The sequence below is a fragment of the Triticum aestivum genome, chromosome 2B (assembly GCF_018294505.1).
Source record: "Triticum aestivum cultivar Chinese Spring chromosome 2B, IWGSC CS RefSeq v2.1, whole genome shotgun sequence".
Classification (NCBI taxonomy): Eukaryota; Viridiplantae; Streptophyta; class Magnoliopsida; order Poales; family Poaceae; genus Triticum; species Triticum aestivum.
Window position 1 is genome coordinate 751,646,589 of NC_057798.1, and position 8,228 is coordinate 751,654,816.

The following is an 8,228-nucleotide window of genomic DNA, read 5'->3' on the forward strand; positions in this document are numbered from 1 at the left end:
GCAGAAATAATTCCGCAACAAGACCTGCGTTGCAGAAATAAATTCCACAACAAGACATGTGTTGCAAAAATAATTCCACAACAAGACCTGTGTTGCAGTATGAAGGCGCGTTCGGCCGTGTGATGCGGTAATCCGACGGCTCGTGACCCGGAAAACAAAAAAGGCATGAAAAGAAAAAAGAAGAAAACCGGACTGATCGACGGAAACTGCGACCGGACGCGAAAACAGCGAAGGCATCGAGACCACAGACAACGGGCCAGCCCGTAGTCGTCCGCCCGCACTCGATTCCGATTAGGAATCGTTTTGGGCGAGACATAGCACTTGCGGCCGTGCCGGGCTGACCCGGCCTTCTCGTTGAAACCCCTTAATCCAATCAACATGGCGGCGGTTCCCTCGACAACAACAAAAAATCTAGGCGATGGCGGCGAGTATCCCAGCAGCCATCTCAACCAGATAGCGACGGCCGGTGGTGGCGGCCCCTGTGAGATGGAGACGGAATTCAGCAAGGAGATGGATAGGGGATCCAGCAAGGAGAAGGAGAGGGTTTGGGTTGGGGAACTCCGGAGGATACAGAGGGCATACGAGAGGGAGATGAAGAAGGAATCGGAAAAGGAGATGGATTGGGTTCGAAAATTCCGGAAGCTGGATAGGGACTACGGGGAGGCGATAGTGGAGGCGGCGGAGATGAAATGGGTTCGGAGATTCCGGAGGATGGAGAGGAAATACAAGGAGGAGATGGAGATCCAGTCGAGCAAGGACATGGGGCGGACCACCTACCTTGTCCACAACAAGAGGGAGGACACGTTGCTGAGTTGTACAAAACCTGAGAGCCTTGCCGACGCTCTCTGTCGCCACATTTGTATCCAGAGGAGGGAGATCACCGCCCTGGAGAGGCAGGTCGAATCACGAGGGTTGGCGACGATCGCCGGAAAGAAGGCTTATCTAGAGAGGCAAAGGAAAAAAGGAGGGGTTTACGCCCCACAGCAGATGCCACCCGAGATGATAGAGCAGTTGCCCGAGTTGTCCGTCTCTAGTGAAATCAACTTGCTCGGGGTGGTAAGTTTGCCCTATCTTGTTAGGAACCATGGGGAGGCACTTAATTTTCTCGTGCATGAGTGTCAGGAATTGGGCTATCGGATCCAGTCTCTCGCATCTATACTGAAGAAATCCAGTGTCCCTATCCGGCTGGACAAGGTCAAGAAGCTTCGTCTTATGTCCCAAGCATTTGTGACTATCTCGGAAAATATAATGGATTCACGCGGACACTTGAATGTGGATGACCTTAGTTCTTACCATGCCGCCTGGAAATCTACATGGGGCAGTGAGATAGCAGGATGTGGTTCGTTCGATGACATAAGTAAGTTTTTTCTTCTTCTCCTAGCTAGCTTGTTTACTTTTAATTCATTTGACTACGCATGTGTCATTCAATGTAATCAGATCACTCCCAGCATTTCCTTGTACTACAATCAAAGATTTTACTTGGCTTCATTTAGTAATTCATGTCACTTGTAATTCGGTTCTGCAGCCATGTTGAGCCCTATGCAATTCACGCACTCCACGCCTGGTATCTTTCCACACGCTGCTGTTGCCGGCCCAGCCCTGCAGATCTTCTCCATCAAAATTGTGAATGTGAATGCCAACTTGGGCTGGCCGCTCCGTGTGTACGGGGTGGTTGCTGCACGAGACACCGTGGACCGCAATCGCAACCTTCTTTTCTCCCGGTCAAGGGCAAACTGCCAACAAGTCACTGAAGCGGTATGTATTAATAACACTAAGGCCCTGTTTGGATACAAAGTAGTTTTTGAGTGTTTCTGAGAATACCATGGTTTCTGAAAAAAACTATAGTTTTAAATACTTTGAGATCTTTGGATCCAAGGAAAACCATATATAGTTAAACAAACAGGAGTATTCCCGAAACTGTGGTAATTTTGAAGTATTAATAAATCTACCTCTGTCCTCTTCTTTTTAAACAGAGAATTGAAAGGCTTTCTGTTTGTTCACACGTGGCATATATCTGTAGTGTGGCTTTTCGATCAACTGATCAGTAGTGAGTTACAGCATGTGGTGCAGCCATCGCCTGGTTGTTTTTCCTTGATGAATATGTTTCTTCGTGCCTTCTACTTCTTGTTTACATAGCCTAGCAACCTCTATTTATATTACACATCAAAGTTTACATAACTCATCATCCCATATTGATACGTCTAGCAGCCCTTGACATGTAAATTTGCAGATAGCTACTTTATCCACAAGTAAATTAAAACCAACATAAGCTGAAGGCTCGACCCACAAAGATATCTTAACTTGCGTTGAACCAAATTGTGCACGTCCTGACACAAAGTTATTGGAATTATTCTTTCCCTCATAGTCAATTGACATAATTCAAAACAAAGTAACTACACATAATTAAAAAAATTTACTCTGGTCAATACTGTAAAATGCCAAATGCACTTAGTTTTTCTAACATTGGAAATTACGGTAGTATTTGTGTAGTGTGGTATTCAGGGCCTACATGTTATAATATTGTGGTTTTGGGATACTATGGATTTTAAAATACTCTATACCCAAACGCAGCATAAGTGGTCTCTTCATCCTCCTTTGTTTTTTTGTCATGCATGTTATCTTGTTCATTAGTCTGTTTTGATTAAGTAGAGTAATGATAATGATGATAACGATGCTTGCAGGATCCTTTTTTGCTCTTGACTGGCCCTTCTCGTGCAATTGTGGCTGCGGACACGGTTAAATTTGAAGTTGAGCTTAGAATTATGTATGCTGGAGCAGATACCAAAGATGCAGTATTGTTCTCTTCTACCTATAATTACTATTCCATGCAGCAGTATGCCAAGCCCAGGATCAGCAGCTGCTGTGGTATGTTAGAGTTAAGTGTTGAGCGCCTTAGTAGAGCAGTCCAGGCCACTATCGTGGGTGTCCGTGTTGTTGAAGGGGAGTGGCCTTTTCAATATGGATGCCGGGTTTCTTGCTACTTATCTCCTGATGAAGATCTTGTTCCCACTACACCTACGGAAGTCGTGTTAGTTAACTGTAAGGTTGAGGAAATGGAGAAACAGTCTGATGGTTACGTAAATCTGTCAAGAAATGTTGTTTCAGTGCAACTAGAGCAAACGCTGAAAGTGGTCATTCAAGCCTATTCAGAATCTGGCCTTGAATATCTACATAATGTTGAGGTTGACTTCCCTGTGCAGCAATGCCAAACAACCAAGTGTTTATGTACAGTTGGTAACTCGACGGTTGAGATCGTTGTTGCTTGGTCCTTTCTTGCCATGGATAAGCTGGATCTTGTGCTGGAGGGGTATGTTACCCCAGTGTAGAGGGCTATTAACTTATACTGTAAGTGTCTTTGTATCTCTAAGATGCTCAACTGTTTCTTCTATTGTCCAACTATTACGTTGTGTCTACAGACTATGTACCGACTATAATTTATATGGTGTGTTGTGTTATGTGGAATATTTAAATTGTGATATGTTTCCCCCTGATTTGGCATAGTATTAACTTCTGCATCCTCGTTAATTACACAGTGTATATCTCACTGCTTGCTGGAATTTTTTAAGTTTTCTTTTAGTTATTTGTTGTCCCGTTGGTCCCTTGCTGCTTTCTGAGGCCATCAAATTTGGTGCTTACAATGTACTCCCTCCGTTCGGAATTACTTGTCGCAGAAATAGATGTATCTAGACGTATTTTAGTTCTAGATACATCAATTTCCGAGACAAGTAATTCCGAACGGAGGGAGTAGTTACTTTGGGCACATTGTCACGGAAAGATGTTTCTGAAACCAACAAACACGGTTATATGAAGGAAACGCCATCATGGCTTACGTTATTGAAAATCAAATAAGGCTTACATCTTTCACGAGAAGATCGAAAAGGAAGTCTCGAGGTTCATCGACCCAATTTTTTTACCTAGCAATCTCGTGAGCGACCGAATTTGCCTCCCGTAAGCAACGACAAAACTGGATGTTCCAATTGAAGCAATCAAGTCCATGCAATCATAAAAGGATATCTCCCAACAAGTCACGGAAGTGGTATTTTTTTATAAAAAAGAAGCGGTATGTATTGACAACACTAAGGCCCCTTTTGGATACAAATCATTTTTTTAGTTTTCTGATAACCCACTGGCATCCAAATGTTTCTTTGGCTGACCGGCTTGGATGGATGTTGGACAGGACAATGCCTTGCTCGCCATGGACTTCCGCACTCGCCGGTTTGCATCCTATGTGACCAAGAACAAAAAACTATTCACCACCTACTAGTTGGTTGTGTCCTCTCACGCATCGTCTGGCATGACATCTTTCATTGATGCCGGCTCACCATCGCTCCTCCAGACGACATCTTTCATTGATGCCGGCTCACCACCGCTCCTCCAGATGGCACGGTTGGCTTCTTCGACTAGTGGACCATGGCTATTGATAACCCCCCTCCCTCTCTCCCCCAAGCCACCACAAGGGCATCGAAACACTCACAACTCACATTTCATGGTCTATTTGGACACACTAGAACGCTTGCGTTTTTTATGGCGTCACAAGCTTGTACTTGGGCGAAAGCGGGTGCTGGAGGGCTTAATAACATCTTACATGTAACATAAACTCCTCCTATCTCGGGCTGAGCAACTTGCCCCTCTCTGCGTCAAAGCATCCTCGCTAGTGCCTGTCTGTGTAATTTCTTCTCCTACCAATAAAATGATACACATTCATGCGTATTTGCGAAGAAAAAAACCTATGAACATTTCCATTAATAAAAAAAATGGGGCAAGAGTTCTAAAAGAAAAAAACTGAGCCGAACTGTGAATCTTCGCTCCCGTGGCTCGCGGGGAGCGGCGCCGCTGCTACCCCCACGGATCCAGGGAGCAGCCGCCGCCGCCATGTCCGGCTGCCCCTGCTCCACCTCCACCTCCTCCTCTCCACTCTCCCTCCTGCCTTCCAGTTCCGTCCCCTCTACTCCGAGATGCAGTAGGGTCGCCTTCTCCTCGTGCGGCCCACGGAGGAGCGGGATGCGACGCAGAGGCACGCGCGATTGCAGCAGCAAGGATGAGAAGGCGGAGGCGGGGGAGGAGGGAGAGCCTGCGTTCAACCTGTTCGGGTTCGTGGAGTCGTGGAGCCGCAGCGCCATCCAGGTGCCGTGGAGTCGCCCGCTCAGGACGGCAAATGTCGGCCAGATGGTCTACGTAATGCCAACCTCCACTTCCTCTTGTCTGATCCTTCTTGCTGCGCGTTTTAGCGGCTGATGACTGACGTGCCTTGTTGCTGCGCGTTTTAGCGGCTGATGACTGACGTGCCTTGTTGCGTGTAGACGACAGAGGACAAAGAGAGGGAGTATGGCAATAGCGTGAGATGAGGAGAGCTGGGATGGTTCGTGAGGGAAACAGGTAATTTGCCTTTTGTTTTGACAGTAGGAAACAGATAATTTGCTTGCTCATCCTTGTGACGTGGAGATGACTTTCCTAGGGTAACATTTGTATCCGGAGGGGGTAGTGCTGCACCGTGTGAAACTTGATTGATTGTGACGGACCTTTGTGGAGCTGAAACTTGAAACTGTTGATCTTTCTTTTTTCTAATGCAATTTATGTATGATGTAACCCTCACTTTTGGCAATGAAACGCGAAAACAAACTTGTTGCTGCATGCTTTCATGATGATGCTATAAAACTGATGTTTTAGTTTGTAATCTTTGTCAGCTGTGTCACGCCCTTCAATGTTTAAGAATCATCAGAATGCTTGTTCCATGTTCTGTAAAGTGTAAACACAATCCTCGTGCTTGTTAGTTATCATACAGTTCGCAATACAATTGTAGGTTCTCCTGATCCACGTGAGATGACAGGCTGGATATGGGTTCAATTCAAAGGTCAGGAAATGTCTATGAAATTCCCGGTACAATACTACAATTGTGTCTACAAAACTGGAGTTAACCAAAGATACACGCATCACTCGCAAAAAAAATGCATATGTATGTTGTACCATTTGTAGAAGAGGACTTCCACAAGGCATTTGATGAAGTTTTTGTACTCTAAATATCACTGAACCATTCTTCTTAGTTGTCAGGTACATACTTGGAAGTTTTTTCGAAAATCCTTGCCATGAAAGTTCTCATATGGATTGTCTGAATCACCTCATCATTTCCTTATATATAGGGATTTCTTGCAGGTTGTTATGGTTTGACATGGGCATTGAAGAACTCGAGCAAACTTCTTAAGGTAGCAATTCTTAACCGCCCACTTACTATTTTTTCTCCAGTGCCTGGAGTCTTAAAGCAGCTCAGGTCAGCTATTTATGCTTCTCTTTATTCCTTAATTTTAGTTCTTCTACGTTGTAAATTCAACTAGCATGCTTTGGTAGGTTTCAAAACTCATAGGGAAAGTTCAATAAATTCTAGTTACAAACTAACCATATACAAGTAGTTAACCTTGTCGGGCATATGTTCTCTTTTAGACTTGGGATGCATAAATTCCTATGTTGATGAATCACTTGTTTGAGTTGAACGACTAGTCGTCGACTAGTCGACGAGTCGCAACTGGCAGGTCAACTCAACATGTCGACTCGACTAGTTGGCTGAGTCGAGCGACTCAATCGACTAGTCGTGGTTTTTGAGTCAAACGAGTCAAATTGGCCCCACCTGTCATATTTTTTTTCTATTTGCTTGCCGCATCCCCCCTGGAAACCTAGATCGCCCAGTCCCCGCCCCCCGACCCAAACCTCTCCTGCGACCCTATCCCTTGGCTGGTGCCGCCGCCCCATAATCCTGCCGGCCGGCGCCGCTGCAAGCTGGTTTGCTCCTCCCCTGGTTGCTGCGGTTGCTGGTCTGCTCCTCCCCTGGTTGCTGCATTTGCTGGTCTGCTCCTCCCCTAGTTGCTGCGGCTGCTGGTCTGCTCCTCCCCTGGTTGCTGCGACTGCTGGTCTGCTCCTCCCCTGGTTGCCGCTGGCTGCTGCAGGTCTGCTCCTCCCCTGGTAACTCATGTCGACTAGTCGACCATGAGTCTTGACTAGTCATGACTAGTCAAGAGTCGCTAGCCCAGAACGACTCGTCGACTCATCGACTCGAAAACCTTGGTGTTAATGCATCTTCATTTTGGAAATTGAAATACACAAGCCTTGAATTTTTCCTACTCTTAAACTCAACTTCAATTGGTTGCATCACAGTTCTTTCCATAGTAGCCGGAAACGGGGAACGGTAGGCCGTCCCTCGATCCCGATTCATCGACCCGGAATCGGATTCGGGAACGAGGTCGGATTCGGTACGATTTGATGAAGATTCGGCGTCCCCGCAGTCTGCTCCTCGATTCAGGTTCCAGGATCCAACAGCCAAAACGCGAGGCATAATTTACTCACGCTATCGTTTCTTTTCTCAGACCCTTCCCCAGACCCTGCGCAAGCGGGAGCTACATGCACTGGGGCTGCCCCCCTTATCGTTTCTTTTCTCAAGGACTCCTCGTTCTTCCTCAAGTCCAGTAATTGCAAGGGATCCATTAACAACAAGGAATGCTGACCGTCAGGGAGTCGTCATTCTCCAGGAACTGCGTTCCTCGACCCATGGTACCGTACCAGGTTCATCGTACCCAAACGGATTGGATCGCGTCCCCGCTATAAAAAATTCGTTCGAGAGATGTATATCCTCGTTGTACCCTATTTTTTTTCAGCCACCGACTCTCGTCCCTCGTTCCCGTTCCTCGTTCCCACCGTACCGGAAACATGGCAACTATGGTTCTTTCTCATTGGTTGGCGGTCTAATAACTTCTGCTTCGACATCATGGGCAATGGTACTCCTTTCAACTCCTACCCCCCAATTGCTATCATTTTTCTTGTTCTTATTTTGTTGATGGCTTCTAAATAGTCTTTCTTTTCCGATTTCATTGTATATCTACAATTGTAACCTTTTATTTGTGATGATTTTCCAAATTTGGAACCTATTTCTTTCCATATTTTCATACTGTAGGGTGCCTCTAAAATTAAATTCATGTTATTGAAATGTGATTTGCTGTTTGTTGATTTTGATATACGATTTCCAATTTCTTATAGCTATGAGAAGATTTGACATCATAGTGCATCCCATGTTTTGCTACGAGATATGCTACAAGGGCATCTTTAAAATCTCAATTCTATTTTTGCATAGATCTACCATTTTACTTTACATATGCTCCTGTTATGTTAGTCTTTAACATAGAACCATGGCATTCCGTGTTCTTTATCTTGAATCCTGTATTTAACTTCCTTGGCCTCGAATGAAG

General features: G+C 45.5%; 2 protein-coding genes across 2 annotated transcripts; both read left to right on the forward strand.

Annotated features, from left to right (window-relative positions):
* Nucleotides 1-72: 72 nt before the first annotated feature.
* LOC123047141 (uncharacterized) lies at nucleotides 73-3,341 on the forward strand. Its single transcript, XM_044470631.1, has 3 exons — nucleotides 73-1,357; nucleotides 1,526-1,755; nucleotides 2,682-3,341. Exons 1-3 carry the CDS (start codon nucleotides 379-381, stop codon nucleotides 3,324-3,326), a joined length of 1,854 nt encoding a protein of 617 aa, XP_044326566.1. The 5' UTR covers nucleotides 73-378; the 3' UTR covers nucleotides 3,327-3,341.
* Nucleotides 3,342-4,794: 1,453 nt separating this feature from the next.
* LOC123042454 (uncharacterized) lies at nucleotides 4,795-5,581 on the forward strand. Its single transcript, XM_044464902.1, has 2 exons — nucleotides 4,795-5,175; nucleotides 5,301-5,581. Exons 1-2 carry the CDS (start codon nucleotides 4,873-4,875, stop codon nucleotides 5,343-5,345), a joined length of 348 nt encoding a protein of 115 aa, XP_044320837.1. The 5' UTR covers nucleotides 4,795-4,872; the 3' UTR covers nucleotides 5,346-5,581.
* The last annotated feature ends 2,647 nt before the right edge of the window (nucleotides 5,582-8,228 follow it).

What these genes read in the sequence shown, in the direction of transcription:
- LOC123047141 (XM_044470631.1), top strand. Translation starts at nt 379, where the DNA reads ATGGCGGCGGTTCCCTCGACAACAACAAAAAATCTAGGCGATGGCGGC. An exon ending in TGGTTCGTTCGATGACATAA is followed by an intron (nt 1,358 to 1,525) that starts GTAAGTTTTTTC and finishes TCGGTTCTGCAG; the next exon opens with CCATGTTGAGCCCTATGCAA. An exon ending in GCCAACAAGTCACTGAAGCG is followed by an intron (nt 1,756 to 2,681) that starts GTATGTATTAAT and finishes CGATGCTTGCAG; the next exon opens with GATCCTTTTTTGCTCTTGAC.
- LOC123042454 (XM_044464902.1), top strand. Translation starts at nt 4,873, where the DNA reads ATGTCCGGCTGCCCCTGCTCCACCTCCACCTCCTCCTCTCCACTCTCC. An exon ending in ATGTCGGCCAGATGGTCTAC is followed by an intron (nt 5,176 to 5,300) that starts GTAATGCCAACC and finishes TGTTGCGTGTAG; the next exon opens with ACGACAGAGGACAAAGAGAG.